This window comes from Ammospiza nelsoni, chromosome 7, assembly GCF_027579445.1.
Source record: "Ammospiza nelsoni isolate bAmmNel1 chromosome 7, bAmmNel1.pri, whole genome shotgun sequence".
NCBI classification, from domain to species: domain Eukaryota; kingdom Metazoa; phylum Chordata; class Aves; order Passeriformes; family Passerellidae; genus Ammospiza; species Ammospiza nelsoni.
Window position 1 is genome coordinate 29,911,795 of NC_080639.1, and position 26,371 is coordinate 29,938,165.

At 43.6% G+C, this 26,371-nt stretch overlaps 1 protein-coding gene across 2 annotated transcripts in view; it reads left to right on the top strand.

Moving 5' to 3' along the window:
- Window positions 1–637: 637 nt before the first annotated feature.
- KALRN (kalirin RhoGEF kinase) overlaps window positions 638–26,371 on the top strand; it is a 466,317-nt gene continuing 440,583 nt past the window's right edge. For both annotated transcript variants that reach the window (XM_059476128.1, XM_059476127.1), the window contains exon 1: window positions 638–869. In XM_059476128.1, coding sequence (XP_059332111.1) covers window positions 797–869 — 73 coding nt within the window. In that variant the 5' untranslated portion in view covers window positions 638–796. The remainder of the gene's footprint in view (window positions 870–26,371) is intronic.

Genomic DNA, 26,371 nt, shown 5'->3' on the forward strand with positions numbered 1-26,371 from the left:
GCAATCGTGCCCAACAACTCCTGAACATAAAACGAAACCCTAACCCCTCCACCCAACCCCAAAACAAAGAGCAATTTTTTGCGTCCGTATAACCACATCAGCGTTCACTTTCGCCCCCCGAGTACCTGCCCGTCTAACAGCCGAGCGCCGCGCCGTGCCCCCGCGGCTGTTCATCAGAGGGGAGGCATGGCAGCGGTGCAGCCCGGGGATGCACAGCGATACGCCTGCGGAGCTTACCGGGGTAGGGAATAAAACAAAAAATCCCTTCGGGGCCCCGCGGGGCGCCCGTGCCCGCACCTGTGCCCGGCGCGCCCCGCCCGGAGCGGCCGCGCCCCGCAGCGGGGCTGCCCCGGCGGCGGGGGGCGCCGCAGCCTCCCCGGCCGGCGCCCGGCCTTGGTCAGGAAGTGCCGGCAGGGAAGCGGCGGGGGCGGCCGCCGGGGGCCGGGCCGGGCTGTCAGCGCGGCGAGGGGCAGCGGCGGCGGCGGGGGGAGCGGAGCGGAGCAGGTCGGAACAATAGCGGGTGGAGGGGAGGGGGCCGACGGCGGCGGGGCTCGGCACCGGCACCCCGCCCCGGCCGCACCGCCCAGCGCAGCCCAGCCCCGGGGCAGCCGCCCCGCAGGCACCGCGGAAGGGATGATCCGAACGGCGCTCGCTTGGGCTCGCAGCTGAACGCGCCTCCATCCCTCCCTCCCTCCTCTTCTCCCTCCCTCTTTTTTTCTCTCTCTCTCGGCTCTCCTCCTCCCTAACTCACTGGATATTACCAGCCGCCGGGCTCGCCGCCGCCTCTCCCCCAGCCATGAATCCCGCCGAAGGGGCGGCGGAGGAAGGCGCTGTCCCTGACTCCGAGGTGGATGCTTTCTTCCGAACAGGTAGGGGAGCCGCGGGGAAGGGGCCAGGGCAGCGCCGGGCCCTGCCTCCGCCGCGGGATGCGGGGCTGGCGGCTGCGGCGCGGGCACCGCCGGTAGCGGAGCCGCGGGGAAGGGAGAAGAGGGGATGGAGGGGGTCCCCGCCTGCCTGCTCGCTTTGTCCGCCGCAGCCCCTCGGTGCGCCCGTGGCCCCGTCGCCCCTCCCGCCCCTAGGAGGATGCTACCGCAGGGCTGCGCTCCCACCGCCTCGGGAGAGGACCGGCCAGGCCCCCGCCCGAAGCAGGCACAAAAGCCCCGCGGGGATGCTCGGAGAGAGCTGTCACGTTGTCACCCCCGCGGGAAGCGGCGCCGGCTGGGCCCCGCCGGGCCCCCGCCCCGGGCGGCGGCGGCCACCCGGGTACCGGCTGCTATTTGGAAGCGGAGCTGGCTGCCTGCCCCGCTCCAGCCGGGCGAAGCGCCGGGCGCTACCCCTGCCGCCCTCGGGTGGGCAGTGAGGGAGCGCAGAGGCGCCCTGGGCAGCGCTCGCCCGCAGCCGGCCGGGGATGCTGCCCGCGCGGAGACGGCTCGCTAAGTGCCTCAGGGCTGGGTGAGAGCCCTGTGCTTCACTCTCCCGATTCAGAGGATGCTGAAGTGCAGCCAAAGTGTAGCTGGACTACAACAGAGCGCAGGGAGCCTTTGCTAATGAAGCAGTAGTTAATTAAATTTTGGGGGCAATAGGTACGTGCTGGGGTCCCCGCTGCAGCACTCGTTTGTGAGGTGGTGTTTGTGTGGGGGCCCCCAGCTCTGAAACATGGATTTGCACAGGATGAGCATCTCATCTGAAGCAACTTGTGGTCTGCATGACACACCCCCCTCTTCTCCCTTGCTCCCTTCCCCATCAAAATCTTAAGAAAGTTTTATAGTCTTGGTAGATTTTTAATTAAAAATTGTAAAGGATTAAGTACTTGTTTCATAAGGGGATTGACCCTTTTGGGCTAGGACTGACACTGCCACAGCTGTTTGTCAAGACTGCTTTTCAGCTGTTTTCCTTCTTCTACCTGCTCATTAGCTACACACAATGCTTTGAGCTCCAGTTACAAAAAAGCGATTATGTAATCACCAAAACTTTAAAGAAGTAAAATCCTGAAGGCCTGCAGCAGCTCCCTGCTATGGTAGACTGCACCCCATTTATGTGAAAACCCTTTGATCTAGAGGATAAGTATAATAAGGTCTGGCTGTGTGTATCTTATGATCCACAAATCATTAAGCCGTAGGATATTTGCCTGTTGATAGCCTACCTGGTTGCAAGATAATTTCCAAAGTCTCAACAATGACATATTTGTTAGGAAAAAGAAAAGAAAAAAAACCCACCAATTTTCGTTTTAAAAGGAATGTGTTAATTAAGGTTCCTCCCTGCCTTTTCACTCTCTCTCCTCCTTCAGCCAAAGCTGAATCATTTCTCTGTGACACTGCGTTCTCAACGTAAGCACGTTACCAGAAATGAATTTGGAGAGAGTCAAATCTGTCTAGCTTATATAAAAAAGTATTCCTAAATGAGGGGAAAGCACAGGGAGCCATGTGGCGAGACATTTCTCCCAAGCTGCCTCCTTCACCTTAAATGTCACCTGGAGATCTGTGAACACACTTGTAACCTGCATTATACATTTAGCCCAGAGATTTCAGAGAGTCTCCTAACACTTCTGCTTCTTGAGGAAACAAAAAGACTGGAACCTGGGCTTGGGAGAGATGCCCAGGTCCTATCCTTGCACTGAACCATGTGTGCATAGGCCATCCTTGATGGTTGTCTGCTTCACCTTAAGCTTCAACAAGGAGATCTTGCTTCTGCGCCATTATGTAGCATCTTGTGTCCAAAATGATGCTGTGGGGAAAAAAACCCCAGACTATTAGTAATTAATTTTGGCTCTGTGCTGGCAACCTCCCTGAAAAATGGGGAAGGCATGAGCACAGGTATGACTTTTGTGAAATGACAGTGTTGGTTCTCTGAGTTGTTTGGGGCCCCTTTATGTGTGGGTTTGTGCACTGCTGTTGTGCTGTGTGAAGTTGGGTTCAATGGATGCTGGAGAGAACAGCTGATGTGGGGCTTGGGAGAACAATCATAGCCAGGATACAAGTGACTCCCACACCTCTCAGGCTGACAATAGCCATCCTGTCTGAGCAAGGGCTGTCAGATGGGGTCTGATGTGTAATAGCTACAGAGACCTGCGTTGACTTAGCATTTGTTATCCCTTGATACTAGATTTTTTTGTTTCTACACCTTGTCCTGATTTGTGTTCTGGATTTGTAAAGCACAACCATTGTCTTAGATGCTCACATCAAATAACAAATGAGTGTATATGGTTTAGAGATTAGCTGCCCTGATAACCCAAGCTTATACTAAACAGCCTAAACTCTTCCCAAATACACAATTACCACATGGAAAAGCATGAACTCATCATTTATTAAAAAAAAAGTGTCAAAACAACTAAAGGTCTCTCCGAGGCTTTTAGCAACGAGCTGGGCTTTGCACTGAGCCGGGAGGATCGATCGGCTGCTCCCTGCTACCGGCAGAGGAGGCTGATGCTGGCAGTGGCGCCGCTCACAGAGCAGCTCCCGCAGCAGCCCCCAAACACGCGAGGTCCCCGTCCCTTATCAGCGGGGACACCTGAGATAGCAGGTTTCTGAGCTGTACCTGAAGGGAAACTGAAGAAATTAACATGAAGTAATAAAGGAAGGTCTGTTCTGGTGCTTACACTGATGAAAACTAGGAATAACTTTTAAGAAAAGGGTGGATTTAACAACTGTGTAGTCAGTCAGTAAAACCTCCCTGGAGTCAGGCAGGAAGGGGACTATTCTAATTTTCACCATCTGATATTTGCAGTAAGAAATTCAGGAACAGTCTTTTTAGAGAATCAATCCCATGTAATTGGGATAAAAATTAGCAGGCAGAGAGACATGAAGGGCAGAAATTACTATTGCCATCTCCAGCTCTGATTTTTAGGATAACACCATCTGCTGAATTGTAGCAGCAATTTCTGCATGATGTCCATCACTTCTGTTTGAGTAAAAACCCAAATCTATGGCTAGGTATGCTTTACCAAGTTTCTTAAGTCTGCTGCTTTGGTGGTTTTTTTTGTTTTGTTTTGTTTTGGGTTTTTTTAGTTTTTGGTTTTTTTTTGTTTTGTTTTTTGTTTTTGTTTTTGTTTTTTTTTGGTTTTTTTTTGACAGGTAAAATATGACCAGGTTCTCTGGAATTGTTAATAGTCTGTATTAAATGTGTACTGAAATTTTTTTATTGTGTGGAACAGAATCTAAATACTTACAGTTTCAAACATAAACGAAGTCACTTTTAAAGCCTACAAATAAGAGATATCCCTTGAATACAGACACAGAGAAAACTTTAACTTCCTGCTTAAGGTGCAGTAATTTCTGCGGTGTGTTTTGGATACAGGGGTGACCAAATCTGAAATATTTATAGAGGTCAGTGACAGAACAATTTAGTAAACCACCAATTACCAACAGAAGTAGTCATCAATATTTCTCATGTGCTAGCAGGTACTGTTTTATTTTCTAATTTATTTTTCTGCCACTTAAGTATAACATTGATTATATCTGATATGAAGATGCCAACTTTGTCATTGATACTTGCTGTGAGTGAGGTGAAAATTGACGTTATTCCATCTCCTTTGGATACAATGAATTATTCTGTTTGCTCTCTGCTTTTCAGCCAGCTATACTTCTAGTGTTGTTCATTTGTGCACAAGTGACTGGCAGTTCTGCTGTTAAATAACTTTAAAATGATTGGCATTGGCCAGGCTGTTTGATCAAAAGATGTGCTTGAAATGATGTCAGCAGAGAAGTGCTCCTTGAGGTTGATGGACTCAAGTGTCTCCTTGTAGTGCAGGTAAATTATTCCATTGAGTTGTCACTGGGGTGAGGTGTTTGTGTGATGCCTGGCTTCCTTACCTTGAGACTTTCTAATTCATAAGGCCTGGTCTGGTAATGTGTGCTGTAAAAGAAGGCTCCGTTGCAGAGAAGACTGTCAGGTCTGTCCTACCATTTGGAAAGCTCTTGTGTTCTTTGAGGCATTGCTTTTAATCAAAATCTGTACTATGTTCTGGAGGCTTTGACCTCTGACCCTGTCAGGAATATGAGTTTTGTTGTTTTCTTTCTTTATTATCTAATGTAGGTGGTTTCTATTTTTTCATGTGATTGATTAGGGGAGGAGTTGCTGTTTTACTACAGACGGGAACCCAGGTCCCCCCAAACCTCCCCAGTGCATGGGGAAGGCTGTGTGGCTCTGCCCTGTGTTTGTCCCATCTCCTCCCCCTCAAACTCAGACAGATCTGCTATTTCAGGAATTTTCATGTAGACGTGGGAAAGGACACAGGTGACTCAAGAGGTCTTGGTGGGAATGACTGTTCTCTTCCCTCTCTTGCCATGCAGATGCTGCCAAGAAATGGGGCAGAAACTGCTGGATTGTGGGGTCTTGTGTCAAAGAAGAAAGACTTCTTTTTGTCTGATGCTGGAAGGTAGCAATTTAAATGAATGATTTATGTTCAGAGGAGCATTTCTTTCCCATACTGCTTGCTTCCTTCTCACACAGAGGTATGTACAGGGCAATAGGGATGATGTCTGATAGCTATTTACAATGTGTTTATTCTGGATGAGATTGCATTGTGGTGTAGGCCAGTAGGAAGATATTTATTATATTTGATATTAATTCAATTAATGTTGAACATGATTACTTCCAGAGTTGCCTACACTGTGTTTTTGGGTTGAAACTGTGAAAGAAGAAAAATATAATCCTGTAGTCACACAAAAGAGGAGCCCTCCTTGTGCTTGTGTAGACCCTTTTACATGTGGACTTAGATGGCCATGTGAGTGTTAGAATGATGAGTGGCTTGGATACAAGTGACCATCCAAGCTGGCCAGGCAAATGTAACTATCACTCTTTCCTACCACGTGCCTCCCATACTGGATTTTATCAAGTCTCATAATAATAACCTGCTGGGGAAACATGAGGTTTGAAAAATGGGAGTGGCTTTGATGAGTTTGGTGGGTTTTCTTTGCTGTAATTTCCAGGCACACCCCCACATTAAGAGTCTTTTAGGGAGTCCTCTGGCTGCACAGGTGCTCTGGGCCTCTTGAAGGTTGGGAATGAAGTATTCTGTTGTTTCAGCTGCTGTGACCTTATGGTCTCTGGAAAGGCTGATTATGGATGTAGAGCAGCTTTATTGCTCCACAGTGACATGTACCATACAGTACCCAGTGGTATTTTAAGTACTTCATAGTAACATCAAAGAAAATACTTAGGGAGTATTAGGCCTTATAAACCCATAGTGCTGTGCCTTTTACAGCTGGAACTTAAAGTCATGAAACAACTTAGAGGTATTTGTGCTTTTGTTTGATTTGGACTGGTGTTCTGCTTTTAATATTTCTTTGGATAAACAACTCCTGTTTTACAGCCTTGCATGGCTCACACACCCTGTGTTTAACTGAAGGGACTTTGCCACTTGGGGAATTTTGCCTAGAGAATCTGGCAAGAATAACAAGGAATATTCCAATATATGTTTTACAAAAGAGAGCTGGATATGAAAAGAGAAGTCAAATATGATTGTCTGAATGGAGAGCCTTAAAGTGTAAAGAACTGTAAAAAAGAGAAGTCATAATATTTGGAATTATTTCTTTCCCACTTGCTTCTAGAATGGATTGTGTTACTGCTGTACAGATCCAGAGAACTTCAGAGGAATTGCTTGGGAGTTTTCACAGATGTAACTGAAAACAGAACTTGGCCCAGGCACTGCAATGGCAATTGTAAATCTAGGTTTAAGTCAGTCACCTGTGTGATATGTGGCCTGCAGTGTGTTGAAATGGGATTTAGAGCATTTTGTGCTAGGAATGGAGTAACATTTCAGCAAAATATCTAAGTTTTCATGTTGTATTTCATATTTGATTCAGAATGATCCCCGTGTTTGAATCCAGGGCAAAGACTTTCCTCTGTTTGTAAGTCATTGTGAAAGTCATTAACCTATGTGATTACCGTGGATTCACATTAGTTTCAGCTGGTTTTAATTTCATTTTGAACTATTCAGAGAACATTCAAAGTGATATTTTGAAACTATGTATGTTCACTGCTAAAGTGTTAAATATAATTTAAAACATTTGTTGAAGTTTAAGTAATTTCTGTTTCTTAATCAAGGGCTTAGATACAGAAGATAATTCTGTTTCTGCTTTTAAATATAAATATTCATTTTGTTTGGTCATCTACATTAACAAATGCCTGGAATAAATTGTGGTTTATTGGGGTTCTTTGTCTCTTATCAATGTGTAGCTTTCTTACTAAAATCTAGGAGTGTTTTTTGTTTCTTTCAAATTGCACAAAGTGAAAACATTCAGGTACATAGGTCTAATTTGTTACATTTTAACTTCAAGGCAACAAATTACCTTTAAAACTAAAAATGAAATTCCATTTTTAATAACCCTAATTATATGAACCAGCATTTCAGTTTCACTGATGGAACAAAACTACCATAATTAGGCAGACTGTAGTTTTTAGTGTAAGGTCACATCATGCTTTGCTGAGAATAATAAGAGGAAATGATCTTCAATTTAACATCTTGGTGACTGGCAGACCAGCTGCTCTGGTCATTTCTTTTAGTGAAGCGGCCTTGAGAAGAAGGGTGAATGTATGTTGTTTGTGAGAGAAATTAAATTAACCTTGTTACATAATTAGTACCCATGTAGACACGGTGGAGGTTTCAGGTTTTTAAAATACTTTTTTTTTGGGTGGGGGGAGGGTAGCTTTGGTGTGTGGCATTAGCTGTGCTGAAGTGGTAGAAGATATGCCTTATCTTTAAAATTATAATAATAATAATAATAATAATAATAATAAAAACATAACAAGAAAAGATTTGACTCTAAGATGTTGCTCTCTTCTGGGGATTGTGACCCTTTCTTTGCCAGGTGACTGCTTGGTGAAGCTGAAAAGGCAGCAGGTCAGGCACGCTCCAGTGCAACAAAAGGGCAGTAGTTGGCCCGGGTTGGTTTGTACCTGAAATCAGAAAATATCTATCTCTCTCTATATATATATGTATATATCTCAAAAGGTGCTTTGTGCAGGTTCCCCGGTAATACCGGTGCTGCTGGCATGGTTCCTGGCTCCTGGAGCGGACCCTGGTGCTCCCGCTGCTTTAGTGGCAACTGGCAGCCTACTTTGGGAGCAGCATCGTCGGCTGGAAACAATAGTGTCTGATTCTTGTTTGTCAGCAGGGACAATGGCCCCGCTGATGGGCTGCGGCGCAGGAGAGGGGGCTTCCTTTGTGTGGCAGTGCGGGCATGGCAGATGGCTAATTGGACATGATAAACCACGGGGGCAATGGGGGAGAAAAAGGAGATCTGCACAGATTAGCGGCTTGTATCCCCCACACTACGGGAAAAATGTATTTTAGAGATGTCATCAACTTTAGTGCTTTGCCATGAATATATCATTCAGTAATGAAGAAGGAGGACATCCTAACTAAAGTATTTCCTCGGCTGATGTGCAGCCTGCTTTATTAGCTGGGAGCAAATCCTGTTACTGTATGGGAAGGTAGGTGAATGCATGGCCCCCAAAGGCACTGGCACGGCACTTAGGAAAATTAGCAGTGCATATTTTTCATTTGTCTTGTAAGTCAATGTCAGACTGTTGTGCCAAACAGCATCCAAGCTGAACACAAAGAGCTTTACCAGCTGTGTGTGTTGGGAGTGGAAAGTTGTGATCTACCATAGCTTGACTTAATAAGAAGAGATGTTCCTCAGTGCTGGAGCACTGAAAAGCTAAGCTGGTTATCAAAGATGGAACTTATTTATTTAAATATATTTTCCTGATCTTATTAGAGTATGCACTATAAAGGCAAAGCCTGAGACCCTTGCAAACTTTTGCTTATTTAAATGAGTTTAGTGAAAATCAGAACTAAAGCCTTGGTTCCGATTTGATTCCAAAGAGTTGGACACCTGTCCTATGAGGAAAGGCTGAGAGAGCTGGAGAAGGCTCAGAAAAGGATCAGTTGCAATAAGACAGGAAGCATCATTTTTAAAGCGAAAGAGAGTAAGTTTAGAGTAGAGATAAGGAAGAATTTTTTTATGAGGATGATAAAACTCTCAAATTGTTTGCCCAGAGAAGTAGCGGATGCTCCCTCCCTGTAAGCCTAGATGGGACTGAGTAACTTGAGGCAGTGGAAGATGTCCCTGCTTGTGGCAGAGGTGTTGGACTAGATGACCTTTAAAGGGCCCTTTCAATCCAAACTGTTTTCTGATTCTGAAGTATCCCAGGTAGTTTTTGGTATGAGATGTGTAGGCATAGCTGATGGTTTCAGCGGCTTCAGGCTGTGGGCTGTGAGCCCAAAGCTGTGTCCACAGCCTGGCAGCAGAAATCTGAAGTACATCCTAATAATTAGATTAATTTTAGTTCTTTTGTTCCTCTTGCTGCCCCCTCCTTCTCCCCAACCAGTTCAACAACTTTGGGAATAACTCCACAGAGGAGCTAAAGGCAGTAAGGCTGAAAGGGGAGGTCACGAGTGTTTGGTGGCTGCTGCAGTGAGCAGCAGTCAAGTCACTGCTGGCTGTAATTCCCTGTTCTGTAAAACGGTATCAAGTGCCTAGAATACTTTGCTATTTTAGTGTCTCCAATAATAATAATGTTATGGCATATAACAGATACATTTAAATTGTAGTAAAAATAAATCTGTGAGAAGTTAAAAATAATAGCTAGCAAGAAATATGCAGTTCTCTGTGGAAGCAGATTTACTTGCTGTGGAAATATCTGGACTGTGTTTCTTTTCAACTGTTTACTACTGTCTTTTCCCATGGGACAAGTTTAGTGGAGACTCCAGATGAAAACTTTCAGTGAGTTGCCTTTGGTTTTTAGCAGGCCATTTAAGTGCTGTACCTGTCAGTCTGCACAGCTTTTGAAGCTGTAGGTGCTTGAGAATATTCAAAAGACTGTGAGTGAATGCAATAAAACTTCCAGTTGGGTTGTCCTCCTGTAGGACCTACAATATTGCCATAATGTGATGGTTCTCTACCAGGGTTTATTATTTGTATTGCTGTCTCAGCCACGGATCAGTTCCTTCTGAAGCAGATCCTGCATGAACACTGAACAAAAAGACAATCCTTGCCATTGAGTGCTTATGACAAAAGCTGTCAAATAGACTGCAATTTCATTTAACCAAAGATTCATGCTTTGCTTTTGTTTTTAAACATGTCTGAAGGATAAGTCTGAGGAGTTACAGAGTCATGCACTGGGTGCTGAGCAGATGAAATGGATGTGAATAAGGTACAAGCAGAAAGATAAGGAAGAAATGAGAAAACTGTAGGGAAAGCATGGAAGAATGCCATAAAGTTACCTAACAGAGCCCTTCAGAACTGGAGGGCACTTGGCTGAGAAAGGGATCACAGCCTGCATCCTCCGTGGAAGGGAAGCAGATGTTGTCAGTGTGGGGAAGGTCAGAAGCCAGAGGAAATCACAGGAATGAGACAATAAGAGGTTTGATTGGAGTTGTAGCTTTTGGGATATAGAAAGCCAAAGGTAGATTTTCTGACACACTAGAGAATAAAACAGCAAGATTGCCTGCGTACACAGTGAAAGGAAGGAACAGGCAAAGCCTGTGCATGTTCCATGCTCAGACTGGGTCAGGCAGCCATAAGAATGATGACAAAGCACAGAAAAAGTAGCAAGGTTTTCTCTTCTAGGTGTCCCTCACCGCTGAAGACTGTTATTATCACACTGCAGTCTTTTAATAGTGGTGCACCAGATGCCTGCCTTGCTTTGAAGCTGTGAAGAGAAGGTGTTTCAATATGAAGTGAAGACACAGAGCCAAAATCCTTGCGTGTTCTGCTTCATGTGTAATGCCTCTTGTTCACAGAAACATGTCATGGAGAGCCGACCTCCTAGGATCTGACTGCCACTCTGTTTGCAGCAATTTAACTTTCCTGCTCTGCTTTTCTGTGCCGAGGCAGAGAGTTCAGGAGTGATGCTAATTGAGTCAGTCTGAAGCATTCAGATAAATTTAGTCCGAAGTAGAAACTCAGGCCTACCGGGTAAATAGTAATGATCTTGTGAGCTTGAAGGACTTAGATCTAAGGTGTGTGAATCTCCTGTTAACAGCTTGCTCCATTCAACTCAGTCCTGCTCCAAAGTGTGCTGGACTGTTAAATAGGTCAGCTATCTCTTACATATTCCTGCTAGTCTGTAATCTGTCTGCTGCTTCAGTTTATTTGTCAAATCCCTAACGAGACTGTCTTGAACTATTTGAGACAGGAGAAAGTTTTTAAGAGTGTCTTGGTTTAGAACACCTCTGATGCTAAAACTGGAGGGGAAACCCTGTTGATTGGATGAGCTTAAATCAATTGAAACTGATCCATGTGGTAATGGGAGTTTGTAAAAATACTTCGCTGAGAAGTGTTCCAGGAACTGCATTTAAACCTCCCTAGACATTACTTTTCCTTTTGATGTGAGGACACCTTGCAAACAGTGGCTCAGGCAGGAATCTGAAGCAGTTAGATTCCAGAGGAAACCAACTGTAGCAATCTACTTTTAAAAGGTTATTTTGATGAATTGGATTTTATGACCTGATCTGAACTGGTGTTGGGCACCCACATGTTATGTTGTTGCAGCCTGAACCCACAGGAGTGTCCATGTGTGCTATCCTGCCACTGCAATCCTATTTGCTTGCTGTGTTGGGCAGTACCAAATTATTCTCTCCATTCTCAGTCCTACTTTTCCTGTCTGCCAGTAGTGGAAAGTTGCAGATCTTTTGCTGAGGAAAATAAAGCTTGTTACCTTGCAGTTTCTTGGCTGTCCTCTTTCCCTTGAAGCACCGGCAAGTCGGGGGTTGGGTCTGTCATCTTCTATGAAACATTATTATGCCTATTTTGACTCTCTTTAAAACATTATTTCAAAATCCTCTATGACCGAAGATTTTATGCAAGAGTTTACAGAAGATCCTTGATTTTGATACAGATAGTACCTGTACAGTACCTGTATAGTACCTGTACCTTAAAACACCAAACATCCAGACATCTCAACTACAGTCAATGAAATTTGAACAACTTTGATCCAGAAAGCCAGGGGCTCTTGCAGCATCAGTCCCTGATGCCTTGTCTGCACAGGTCCTTGCAAAGCTCCTCTTAATATCAGTGGCACAGGAGCTTTACAGTGGGATTTTGGCGGGCACCAGCCTGTGCTTGTACTTCCTTGTAGGAGGCATTCAGCATGTAGGACTGAATATAAACCTTGTATTCAGTCTCTTGAAACTGTGTCAGTATTTCTGTTGTATAATTCTACACAATATTTCAATTGTGCTCAAGTAACTTGAGTTGATTCTCAGTCCGGGAACAAATGGAAAGCTGTGATGGATGGCCTTGGATTAGGTATTGATGCTCAAGAAAGCTAAGTGACACACTTTTACACATGGATAAGTGAATGAATATGTTGATTTGTAAGTTTAGAACTTGTCATGGAGGTTTTTATCCTACCGAAGTCCTGCTGAGACTCTGCTGACAAATGGGATTTTAAGACAGAAAGCCTCCATGGATGAGTAGGTGCTAATGGCTCTGTTGTTGGCACCCATCCATTTGAGCCCCTAAGTGGCACTTAGATATTAGAAGTGCACTCTTTCTGAAGTTAAGGCTCGAGATTGACAGTTTTGAAGCTGTTGGTGCAAATAAGGCAATTCTGAGCAATTTCTGGAAAGGAAGGCTGCATTTCTGTGTCTTGTCCAAATTCCTCTTGAGATAGCTATATTCTTCCCTTTCTTTTCCACATTTCTACTCTGGTTATACTTTGCAGTGTTGGTGTGCATGAATAGTTGCTGAATTTGACTGCATGAATTGCTGCATTTCATTTTGAGATTTGTGATTTGTATGAGTGACTCTTCCATAGGGCTTCAGTGTCAAGATCATATTTTTAGCACCTCTGCTCGTCTTTGCCCAATGTCCCTTGCTTGAGTCAAGGTAAAATAAACACAGTGTCTGGCAGCTGTGTCAGGAACAGCACATGCAGACACCGTGTCCAGGCACCCCCTCCTTCCCGGCTGCTACCAGAGCTGTCCGGGAACACACGGGCTTCCCCTGCGTCACAGCCCTGCCTCTGTGCCTAAAGGAAACCTCCTTGGATCTTCAGCTCTTCCTGTCCAGCTACATGTGGCTCCAGCACGTCACAGCTCATTGTTTCAGATCTCAAAGTGTGCTGCGCTCTGCAGCACGAGAGGAGCTGGAAAATGTAATTTTACTGTCATATTATTGTTATTGAAGAGCTCAATAAATGGTTAAGCACCATGTGTTGGTCAGGCAGAGCTTCCCTAGTTATGTTGGTTGAGAAGAGGCTTGTGAGAGAAAACTTGCTATGGAAAGAAGGGGAAAGGCAGGCACTGATTGTCTCCAGCATCCCAAATCAATGGGTGCTTTTTCTGGTGCTGACTGGAATTGATTTTCCAATATCTCAGCTCTCCCCTGCTGTTTTGTGTGTCATGTTCTTATAGGGTTAAATTAGGATGCAGCAGCCAAGTTGCAAGCTCTTCTGACAAGAGCTCTTGAGCTTCTGCATCTGTAACTTTCCTGAGGCTCCCCAAGGAAAAGTCTGTCATGCTTTATCTGACAGACAGCTCAATTGATACTTCTAAAGGTTTACTTACCTGGTATCAGTGCATCTAGGTGCAGCCAGAAACGTTCACCCTAAAGCTGTGAGTATCCCCAAGTTCCATTTACAAGAATTCTATTGCATTTGCAATAGAAATGCCTCAGCAGTAAGGCAATAAGTGAGCATAAAGTGGTAAGGAGTGCAGCATCCCTGTAAGGTGAAACAGTTGCACCTTTTTGGATGGGAGCCGTAATCTGGAGAGGGAAATCCAGACTTCTAATTTTATTCATCTCACTTCTTCTGATCTATCCCAGACCAGAAGGTTCCTCAGTTATTCACGTTCATCTTAAATATCAGTTATCCCCTTGCTGTGAAAACAGATCCATTGCAGAACAAGGATTTTTTTTTTTTTTTTTTTTTTGCCTTAGAGTAATCCTAAGAGAAAAGATTGCTGCTGTGAAAAGTAAAGCTCTTGGTGTTCTTGTTCTGTGTTCCTCTTGTCATCATTAAAGCTTCTTGTGTTAGACCGTGAGCAGCCCACATCATCCCCGGCTTTCCCTGCTGCTGGAGCCTGCAGTGAGACAGTAATCCTGCATTTACCATCACAGTGTCTTCACATACAGTGTGATTTTACAAATCTAATATTATGTTTCTCTGCAGGAACAAGAGCAACAACAAGCCAGCTAAACAGCAGTGTTAGCAGAAGTAAGAGAGTATTGTGCCATCTGACAGTGCTGGACAAACAGCAAGTTTATTTTTGCTGTGTAGCACCAAGGTTGCAGATAAGTTTAGAGGATAATGTAAAATTCTGTAGATGAAGACCCTACTTCTGGTCTGGCCTGCTGGATGACACTAGGCAATTAGTGTTGCTTTGTGCCTCAGTTTCCCTCTGAGAGTTGGGTAATTGGCTGTGAACAAAAAGCTCTGTAAAATAATAACACTTAAAGCAGTGTATATAGAAGTTACAAACACAGAACACTGTCATCATCTCCACTCCATAAATGTGAGGAACTGAGGCAGAAAATGGTTTGCCAAAAGCTATTGATGTAGCTGGGGCCAGAGTACTCATTAGACCTCTGGAGCTGGGGGCTGCCTGCCCAGCCTGCAGGATTCGTGCTGCTCGTGGCCCTCCTGCCCCTGCCACCGAGCACTGCAGCCTTGGGGGAGTGCACAGGACTTCAGTGTGGGCAACAGATTTAGGCCCATTCCTTTCACTGTTTCTGCTGAGTGAATTGGAAAAGTAATGAAATGGTTTTTATCTAGGAAAAAGGTTTGAGAGCCCTCTGTTTTTAACAGCTAAATAGTACAAAGTATATGGGACAGCACTGTCCTAATTAGTTTTCTGTCAAAAATTAACAACCCTGGAGTTCAGTAGGAAAAGATTTAGGCCAATATAGTGTCTTTGAAAAATTCACAGGACTTTTTGAATATGAGTTTGAAGCTTCAACATCATGGAACCTCCTCTGAGCAGAGCTTTACTCTTCATATAAAACATTCTCCCACTTTAAAAGCCTGCGTCTTAGTGTAATTTGAATCCATCTTACTTTAGGGTATATATTTAGTATCCAGCTGATTTTTTTCCCTCTAAAGTTCTTGGATAGCAAGTCCACTAGGAAATCTCAGCATTGCCAAACCATTTTAAGACATTTGGAACTTCAATTACCTGCTGAACTCTTAAAAAGTAATTTGGTAATGAAAGCAGTGAATGCATTCTGCAGTGTTTAAGGATTGCTTACAGAGATAAAATGGTTTTGGCTGTAGGTCAGATAAATACTTTTATGATGAAGCATATGTGCAACCAGTTTTTCTCCTTTTTTTTTAAATGATTCTGAAGAGTCTAATCCTTCAGAATATCCCCAAATATATTTTGGATTACTAGACCTTGTGTTCTTAACTGAAGACAAACATTTAGTATTTTGCACCTAAGGAACATCTTTCATCTTCGTGTACTTTACAAAGCCAGAAATTTTCAGTTTAACCAAACTTATGTGAAACAAGAAAATGTAATTTTCCCATTTTAGAGCTATGTTAGCCAGCAGCAGGACATGATCTGACTCTCAAGTCAGGCTGGTAGCAGAGATTGCTGGAAGATGATATGGGATTGCATAGGTGAGAAACTTGGGTAACAGATTCTTGGAGTCTTGCTATGTTTGACATTGGCTCAAATGTGATCGTGGTCACAAATCTGGTGCCTCTTGTGGGTGAGCAAAAGAAGGGTGCAAAACTGTTTGTCTCCCACTCTTGATTGCAGATTATGTTTGCATATGAATCCTTTATGCATTCTGCCCATGCCTGGGAAGCCAGACAAGGGCTCTGGTGTGTGTAACCACAGCCAGCACAGAGGAAGAGAAAGATCTGAACTGCCTTGCTACCATACAGAAAACACACAGAGTTTTTCTTGTGGGAGAGAAACTTCTCAGCTCTTCTAGTGTGGTTCCATTTTAAAATTCACTTTTCTGGAGTTGAGTGGCTGAAAGAAATAACCACATAGCTCTAGTCTGAGAGGTGATTGAGTTACTGTGGGATGCCTGTCTTGGTGTGTGGCTCTGCAGTATTAACAAGTTTATCCAAAAATGAAGAATTTAGTTGAAAGATGAGGACCCTTAGTACCAGAATTTGGGGGCAGTGGGCAAAGGAGGGGAGGTTAAATTGTGATAATGGAATCTGAAGCTGAGTTTCTGAGTTTCCTGTGAATCATATGCTAACTTTTTACACTCCATAGTTTATCTGGGACACTGAATGTAGCCTCATTTGCCATTTTTTCTCCTGAACTGCAGCATCTACAGCTGTGGCCAGATGTGCTACTTGGCTTGCAGCTGAACTGGGTTCAAAGACATTGAACCCAAGCCAGGCTTAAAGTGCCTGGGCACTGTCCCCACTTCTGGGGGTTGGTGTGTGCAACATAGCTGCGAACATAGTCCTTCTCTAACCTAAATCAGTCAAAATGATCTGGGTTAAAGAAAACCCTCCATGCTTTTAAATAGAAAGCCAACCTGGATCATTTTGACACAACCGGGTTAGGGAGTGACTGTGTGCAGATATAGTGACAGATTGGAGGGGAAGAACCCAGCTCTGCTGCAGCTGAACCCTGACTGGGACCACAGGCCAAGCAACACTGCTCTGTGAGAGCTCAGGAAGCTGCCCTGACTTTTGTCCTGTGCAATAGTCTTGTTTGTAGGAAATCATGAAATAGGTTAAAGGAGAGAAATGCAGCTGGTGTTTCCTAGTTTTAGCCTCTGATGGCCAGTTTGCTGCCTGATGCCATCTATTGTAGATGTATGTTCCTACCAAAGAGCCTGGTAATGGCTAGGTTTTCCCTATAGGCAGTTTAGAGCAACTTGAAGGTTCTGCTAAACTTGCTTCCCCAGGTGCTTGCTTTCCTGGGCTGTAAGGAAGCTGCTACCCAGGCAGTATTTTCTGTATAAATCAGTAATTTTCAGATATTTATGCACATGAGTGACACACATGTAATCTTGACACAAGAGATGCTCTGTGGGTTTTCACAGCATTCTAAGCATGCTGATAAAAGGCAGATACAGCAAGACTTTCTGCAGAAACTGAATGAAAACATTTGAGATTTTAGTTCACAGAGGATAGTATGAAAATCTCTTGGGCAAGTTTATAAGTGTGTGTGTGTTTGACATTGGACTTGACAGTGATCCCATTGATTTCTGCTGGGCTCAGACTCAATTACTTTGGTTTAACATCAGTGCATTTGAGAGTAGAGTTAGGCCTGCTGAAAGTATGGATGCTCTTTCTTTCCTCTTGGGGAATCTTTTGGCAGTGGTTATGCAGGTCATGTCCACGTGCTATGACCTGTCTGCACAACAAGCCACCACTCTATTACTTGGCTTTAGATATTTCAGATACCTTCAGCTATGAAAAATAATTTTCTCACCCTGTCTTCCCTCCCCAGGAGATACAGTCCCCTTGTTCCCATAGCACACACACTGGATGCTGTGGTCCAGCTCCTCACCAGGACATTGTGTTTTTGCCATCATGTGACTTGTTCTCTTTCAGTTTCTGGTGGAGGCAACAATAGGAGACTCCTGGTTTTGTGTGTAGACTCCTTCAGGGGAGTTGAGCATCCATATAAGCAAACAGGGAACCCTGGTGCAGTGAGGTGTGTGGTGCATGGTGGTGAAGAGAGATGGCTGGGCCATTGGATGGGAGGCTCCCCAAACACCAAGGCCCATGTGAGTGACTTCAGTAGTCCCATCTGGTGCATGTTGCAGGTGTGTTGGTGATGACTGACAGCTTCATGTCCTGTAGCCCTCAGGCTCAGGATAACCAGAAAGAAAAGACTTTCCCTTGTCGGCGATTATTTCCAAATGCATTCACAGCACAATGCAGTGCTTCCTCCAGCTGTCTGAGGCGAAGACTTGACCTCTCCTTTTTTCACCTCCTGTGACATTTACTCACAACAAACAGGCCTAGATGTTGCAGAATGTTTTTCTGGGTCATTGAAAGCATTGTATGCTTGTCCTTCAAAGAATAAACACAACATCTTTCATCTCAGCCCATTAGCTTGTTTTAGTCTTTTAAACTCAGTCATTTTGGGGCCTCGAGGGGAAGCTGTTTGAGGTGTTTGGACAATATTCTCAGGCACATGGTGTGACTCTTGGGGATGGTGCTGTGCAGGGCTGGGGGATGGCCTTGATGATCCTTATGGATCTATCCCATCTCAGCTTATTCTGTGGTGCTGTCAATAGGCAGCATTCACATGGGAGAAATGAATTGATTCACGCTGGAAGCACACTTCCTCATGCACACACTCCCACAGGGCTCTAGCATGAGGCAACAGCCATGAGTCCAACCCAGAGGGTCAGCTCCTGTGCTGGGCAATCTCTTCAGGGGGTGGGTACAAAATCTACAGCAGTACTTGCATACCAGTGGGGCTGAGCTGTCCCAAAACAGTCCGACCTCAGGTGGTTGCATCTGGCAAATCTGCAATTTCTCCTGTGTTATGAGCATGTGCTCCCAGCTCTCCAGTCTCCTGTTTGCAGTGCTATGTGCAGAAACAAATCTACACGCAGCCTACAGGCTGTCTCCAGCATTTTGGAAACCTCTTTGCATGAATGGTTTATCTGTACATCTGGAAATGAGCTTGACTGACACAAAAACACAGGAAAAGCTGCATCCCAGATGCTTTTGCTATGATTTTGTAGTGTTTTCTGTGAATACTTGGCATTTATAGCGCTGTCTGGTCTCCTTCAAATCATATACCTGCCTGGAGGCTAGGACCCTGTGAGCTCATGGCTTGAGCTGGAATTGGCTACCTTCAGCCTTAAACACTACTCTTCTGCAACAACTGTCTTTTATTTGTAGAATTTCAGTCCAATTTCATGGTATGCAGGCTGTTTCACTTACCATTTCCCATGCTTTTTCCATGCCATCTCTGCCTCTCAGTGCAATGGTCTCCACATAATCTCATCCTGAAAATTTTGGTGGTAACAAAAGAAATGTTTGTTGAGGATTTGAGGAGAAATCTTTTCAGCTTTTTTGAAAAAAAAAAAAATCAGATAATTTGATCTATTGGGACAAAAACACTAGTAACTGAAAAATTTTGTTTGAAAACTACCTAGAATATTAAAATAGAAATTATTAGCCAGTAAGTACTGTAGATTTTCCAACAAAAACGTTGCATTATCTTAAGGAGCATGGGGCACTTCGATTAATTTTCTGACTCAAAGACATGTTTCATAGTGAAAAGAAAATTTTGCTGAAAGCTTGTTTAGCCCTGCTCCTTCAGCTATTTCCTTAAGCACCTCCTAAAAACCCATTGTTTGCATCCCCAATAAACTACCATGTTTAAATGCTTTTGTTCAAAATGAGGTCCAGTAACTTCTTAACAAACAAACAAGCAGGCAAGCCCGTGAGCTGCATGTGCCAGAGTTAATGGAGCTGTCAGCTGTGTTCGTGCCATGGTGATTGATGGGTGTTCTGATGGAGTGGCCTCTTCCCTCTCTTTCTGTCTTGTCTGCATGTTAATGTCTCCACTCACTGAATAATGATTCACTTTAATACAGATTTGTCTTATTTTTGTTTCTGAGCTCTGGCAGGGCCAGGGTTATGTCTATGTTTCTCTGAAGCACCTGTCATGCTTCTGGCCAGGAGGAGTTTTACCTGGAGATGAGAATGTCCTTGTTTTATGGGAGCACCAACCAGTAAAACAGAGCCATGTGATATTTCAGTGAACATACAGACTTGGTGCCAGGGGCAGATGAGGTCCTTGTCTTGGATTGCATGGGTATGCCTGGTGTTTTCAGAGGTGTGTGTTTGGGGGCAGGAGTGGCACACAACGGGATGTTGGTGAGCTTCTTGCAGGACTTTCACCAGGCAGCTTGTGGGGACACTCCTGAAAGTGGAGTGCAGACAGAGAGATCTGTGCCCCTCTTGTTCTTTTGTCTCCTAAGCCAACTCATGATGACCAGTGTGGACACAACCAGGGCAGCTGTATGTGGTTCCCTTGGGGATGTGCTGGTTGAGTTATACCTTACATGATGGATTCACTTGACTTTACACTTTATAAACGGGCATCTGAAGCTCATGTTAACCATCAGAAGCAATGTTTCACTGTGTGGACATGATTCCTTGTGGAAAGTTATCCATAAGGGTGATTTATTTTTACCCATGAACCACATATGTCAAATATATAGATTGCCAGTATTTTGTAGAAAGCTTTATATCCAATAGGTCTCAATGAATTTTAAATCTTTGAGTGTTTCTGTTGATAGTTTGGAAAACAGTTAACAAAGCTGAAACAATCAATCCCCCCACCCCTCCCTACCTTTTCACAAGAACAACCCTAATTCTCTACAGCTTCATAGAGGGAGGTTCAAGCAACATGGGGATCAGTCTCTTCTCCTGAGTAACAAGTGATAGTACAAGAAGGAAGGAAGGGGATGTTTAGATTGGATATTAGGGAAAATTTTGTCAATGAAAGGGTTGTCAAGCACTGGGACAGGCCACCCAGGGAAGTTGTGGAGTTATCCTTAGAAGTGTTTAAGATGTGTGGATTTGGCACTTGGGGAACATGGTTTTGTGGTGGCCTTGGCAGTGCTGGGTTAATTATTGAGCTCAATCTTCGGGCTCTTTCTCAACTTAAATAACTCTATGATTTTAGGATTTCAGGAGCTCAAATCTCTTTCTTGTCACAAAGATGGTCCAGATCACTCTTTTTTCGCTTCTCTGTGGGATGGGGCAGACAGGCTCCTTGCTGCAATGCACCTCCTGTTTGTCCTACTTGATATTCCTGTCTCTAATATGGGCATTTACAGTAGGGCCAGCTCAGCAGGTTATTAAATTTACAAGCCCTAGGTTACATTGTTAGTAAGAATAAATGTTTTAAAAGACAAGGGCAATTTAGAGATCCTGGGTTTGGTGTAGCAATTTAAGCAGGAAAAGTCAATTGATACTCGGAATAGCATGGGCCAAGACTAGAGATCTAAGAGTATGGAAGGAAAGGGGTTTCAGGGACGTCTGCCACCAGTGTATATGGAATTATTCAAACACTGCAAAAGACCTTAAGATATTTGCATCAACTACTGCTGTGTGATTCCAGTATGCGAGGAGGGTATATGAGAAGTAGGAAAGGCAAGATTCTCACTAACACAACACAGTTCCCCTCATAATTTTACAATTGTAAAAAAAAATTATTTTGGGAGTCTGGTGGGTCAAAATGGTCCCAGGACTGCTGTCCTGTGTAGGATGCTTGGAAATCAATAAATCTTTAGGGTTCAAGATTGCAAATACCCTCTTGCTTCCATTTGCTTCAAGGATAAGTCTTGGAATAAAAGAAAATTCCCTGTTTCTGTTGACAAATATTGCAGAATATGGTGTGAATATATAGTGTATGTGTGGGAAAGCAGCAATTTGCATTGTAGCTGCAGTAAATTTTCATGCTATTTGGAAGTCAAACAGTATCACAGTTCCAGAAGGACAGCAGAGGCTGCAGTTTGCAAACTCTGCTCTCGTGCAGTATTTATCCGCCAAACTGTGCAGAGGGCTGTTAGCCACCAAGGCTCTTGGGGATTTATCTCCCAGGCTGGCTTTGTTTCACTAAGGGGTATGGAGCTTTCATCCCTTCATCAAGCTACTCTGGAGAGGTTTAGTGTTGTGAATATGCCAGTGCATGGTACAGCTGTCATAGTCCTGCTGCTCGAGCAGAAATTTATGGCAAGGAAAGACAGATACATGTGGTGTTGGGTTATGAGACTGACAGATTTGCTGTCATGTCTCATAGCACTTTAGGTGAGATAAAGCTGTTTTTTATTTATTTTATTTTGTCACAGAGTGCAAAACTTGAGTGGAAATAAGGGATATTTAATAGTAAAGGGAGCCTAATTTTCCTATTGGTGTAAATGTGGAATTTCTCTACTGATTAGAGATGATTTAAAAAATCATCTCAGCTAAGTGATTCAGAGGAAGAGGACAAGGTATAAGGCAGGGACAAGGGACAAGCACAAGCTCCAGCATTCTGGGGATAGAGTCCCAACCGTCACTTGTGACAATGTGAGCGGTGCTCACCTGCAATGGGTTATCACAATTTTATTGAAAATGTTGTCATGTGTGAATTGTTGTCTTCCCTCCAGCAGCTGTCAAAACCCTCCCTTGGGTAACTCCTCAGAGCAGTCTGATCCTGATGCAGGAGGCCACTCAAACCTGGGCCCCCTGAGAGGTTGTTGCACACGGCTGCTCACATGGGAAGATGTGCTACACCACATGAAAATGAAGCAATTAGGGAAAAACCTGGAAACTAGGTTTTAAGCCAAGATTTTGAATAGTTATTACCAGCTTCTTAAATTTTCCAGCCCCTGCTGGTAGTTCTTGAAAAGGAGTCTAGGAACTGGGGCTAGTCCATATGTATTTTGTAGTGTTTGGTTTTGTTTTTTTGGTTTTTTTTTTTTTTTTTTTTTTTTGTTAGTATTTATGTTTTGAGACCACATAGGTGACTATTTGTGTCAGAAACTGTTGCCTTAAGCAAGCCAAGTAGTGAAATAAAGGTCAGGGGGTTTCATTCTCTGTGCCTTCACAGTAGGTCTGCATGCCCATAACCTGTCCACTGAATGTGATTTAGGATGTCTAAGAGGAAAAGGATATTTTCCTGTATATATGAGTGTATTTCTGTCTCTGAAGTAAAATGTGAAGAATTAAAAGGAAAAAATTCATTCATTATGTAATTTCCTCCCTCACTTACTGTATTTCCTTTGAAAAATGTAATCCCTGTGACACTTGGATGTTCCAGTGGATTTGTTTTAAAAATTTTGCAGGTGATTCCAAATACTTACTACTTCCTTAGTGGAAAATCAGTTTCTAGAGACTTCTTGGCAAATGTCTTTTTTTTTTTTTTTTATTCCTACATCCTGGTCACACTTCTGTCTAATTTATTGTCCAGTTCTTTAGAAAAATACATGAATCTAGGAAAACTGGGTTTATTTGCTCTGAGCCCAGTTGTGACTTGTCACATGGCCATGACCATAGAGAGAACATTGACCTGGTTGTGACTTAAAGCACCAGAAAATGTGTATCCTTCAGGCTGGGGTGATTCCTTTGGGATTGCTTAGAAGAGCTGGCAATAGATACAGCTTAGGTCTACCCTGGGCATGACTTACAAGGGCAATTGGAGCACCTTGGCTTTAGTGCAGGTCCTGCATTTACCAGGTTGCCAGGTTGGCACCATGTATTGCTGTGAGCTGTCTTTTGAAACACTGAACTTCATTTTGGAGAACTGCTGCCAGATGTTTGGGGTTTTTTTTCCCTTATATATCTCTCAGTATCCCAACAACTAAGCTGCTCTGTGTACAAATATGAAATAATACTGCTTTTCTGATAGTCATCTGAAAAAGAAACTCATTGTCTTGGTCCAAGATAGATGTCCAAAAAAGGAAAAAATATAACCTTCATTATTGCTTAGAAAATCTTGACATTCACTCCATTTTTTAGTGAATGGATTTCTTAATTGCTTTGCCCACAGAGAAATCAGAAATTGAATGACTGCAATACTTGCTTCTTTTCATTATTTGTATAGTTTTGGTACTTCACAAAGAAATATTGGTATTGGGAAAATAAGCTTGAGATGGTTTTTCTTCCTTTTTACCTCTATTTATCAAGCTCTTTTGTTTAAAACCTAATGCGAAAATGTGTTGAATGTCTTCTGGTGCCTTTGGTTCAATCCAGCATCAGCTTATATTGTGCCTTGGGTAAAGTATCTTGTTCTTAGTTTTCTGAAAGTTAACATGTGCTTTACCTGGTGTCTGTAACTTATGGTTATCTATGTTTTATCCTTTAGACCAGCTGGAGTTGTTAACATCTGAACACCTCTAAGTAAACTATGAAACCTTGTTGCCTCGTTCACTAAGCTGGTGAAATGTACAAATGCTGAAAAAAAAAAATCACAGTATTGCTGAGCCTTTAGTAACTAATATTCCAAGTATCACTAGTTCATTAAACAAAACTACAAACAAGCAAGCAAAAATCCCCACCAGCCCTATTGGGTACCCAAAGCAGCTCAGTTGTTAGATGTATCAAATATGCAATTTGTAAGCAACACAAAAAGGTCTTGTCTTCTCCATCATTGTGAAAATGAGTTTTGATAGGAGAGCTTTGGGGGATGCTTATGCTAAAAGTTCCAACTGCAGCCCCTAATATTAGACATATAAATACATTTTGCACTTGGATATGAATTGAGAGTGCATTTTGGAAAAGAGCAATTACACAGCTCTTTTGAGCACTTGGTCAAGACTGTATCCAAGGTGTTGGCTGTAGCTTTCAGAGTCTCTGAGTTACAGCTCTGCTCATACTGGTGTTTACCTGGAGCATCCTTACACCCATGGTGGAGGCTGCAAGAGCAGTCTGTGGTGGTGCTCATGCAGCACAAACGACGAGGTTGTTTTGTCTGTTCTGAACAAGCCAAGAGACAGAAATACTTCTGATTCATTAAAAATGGTTTGTTGGAGCTTCCATACCAAATAAGGTTGTGGCAGCAACAAAAGGTCATTTTTTCTGTGACTTGCTGTCCATGGTTGCTTTTATTGTTTATTTTGGTGATCAGGTGCTGTGATAGAGCAGTTCACTTAATGTCTCAGAGCAGAGAAAATCTGAGAAGAAAAAATATGTTTTCTCTAAACAGTGTAAGTAGGAACTTAGAATGCTAAATGCAGCTCTGGCATGATGTGTCTCAGACCCCTTTTTTCCCCCCACTTTGCTCTTTTTGGGGTGGTGGTGAATTCACAAACAGTAAATTGTCAGTGGTGTAAGAAGTTTTCACACTTTAAAGAAGCCAGAAGCAACATTTGTAGGTTTTTAAAATGTTAGTTAGAATTCAGGTTCCTGACACCTCTAGTTAGCTATTTTCAGTAATTCTCCTTTCAGTAAAGTCAAGGAGAGCTTTACCATTGCCTTTGGGAAGCTTAGGTGATTCTGCAGCAGAGAGGAACAGAGATTCAGTGGTTTACTGAAAAGCAGGTCTGCTCTAACCACCAAAAATTCCCCTTTTCTCTAGTCTCTGATCCTTTCTTTCATTGCTTTTCTAGCAGACATTAAAAGCACTAGTGTAGCAGCAATATTGAGGCTTGCTTAAATTCACATCTGTCTGCTGACGTAGCAAAGCTCTGTGCCCTGCTATCTGCAAGTTTTCCCCAAATTATAAAGTGTGCACACACAGAGAGGCTTCCCTCTGCCTCTCCCCAGTGCCATCTGGGCTCTGTGTCTGTGTGTGAAGTGGGGGGTTTTATGTGGCCTCCCTGTTGCCTGCTCCTGGTGCATGTGGCCTGAGCTCAGTCACACGTGGCCTGAGCTCAGTCACACATGGCCTGGGTTGGTGCTGTGAGCCACAGCCCCTCAGCTCTGCAGCTTTTGCCAGGAAAGGGACAGCTCAGTGTGGCTCTGCTCCATCCAGGGTCAACACCAGCCATGGATCCTCCCAAACAGTGTGGCTGCTGTTGGGAAGGCAGCTGAAATGTTTGAGCTCTTCGCGTTTTGTGCTCCTACATCTACTCTGCCCTTCATCCTGTTCCATCCCCTGCACTTTATTCACAGTTGTGCCCCTACAAAACAGCCTGTGACAGTTTTCTTGGGCTGACTAATTGCTCCTGTCTCTAATTTTGTCTTCATACCAAGTCACACACTGCTTTTCAAATGAATTGAGGACCAAAAAATAAAGCAGAATGTTACAAGAGGCCATTTTCTGTGTATGAAACAAGGGGCTGCTGCTCTGTCCCTCTCATCAGGTCTGCAGTGTTGCTCATCCTCCAGAGTGCCAGGGCTGAAAAAGTTTGTTCTTGCTCTGCAGTGCTTTCTCTCCCTGCTGCTCCGTGCTGGACTGGGAGGCTACAGAAGGGAAGCTAGAATTTAAATTTTAAATCACATTCCTACAAAGTGATGATATGGAAATATGGAAATGATATTTATTTGGTGGTTGTTCTTTGTTGACTATGGCCTTTTAATGTTTTTTTGTGGATTGTTTCTGTTGGGTTTGGTTGGGGTTTTTTTGGTTGTTGTTTTTGTTTTTTCTTCTTACCAATAAAACCCAGTTCTGTTTTTTTTCAAATTCTTTAATCTCCAGTCATGCTTTCTTTGAAGCAGAGTGTGACCCAGACTGGGCTGCAAAGGCTATTCTTGCACAAGCTGCAAGGAGACCACATGTGGTCCCAAACCTCATCTCGAAATCATGAGATCTCACTTTACCCCACACCATCCTGAACTGCAAGATTTACATTAAAGCTGATAAGAAAAAATTATTTCACTGGATTTCCTGCTTTGAAAGGAACTGCATATTTTGCTTACATGGTTTGCCATTACTGAAACTGTGAGAGAAGCTGGACCTTTCCCAGAGTCCCAGTTGTGCAGCCTGCCAGCTCTGCCAGGCACCGTGAGGTTGGCAGTGCCCTCGTGGGAGGGATGTGGTGCC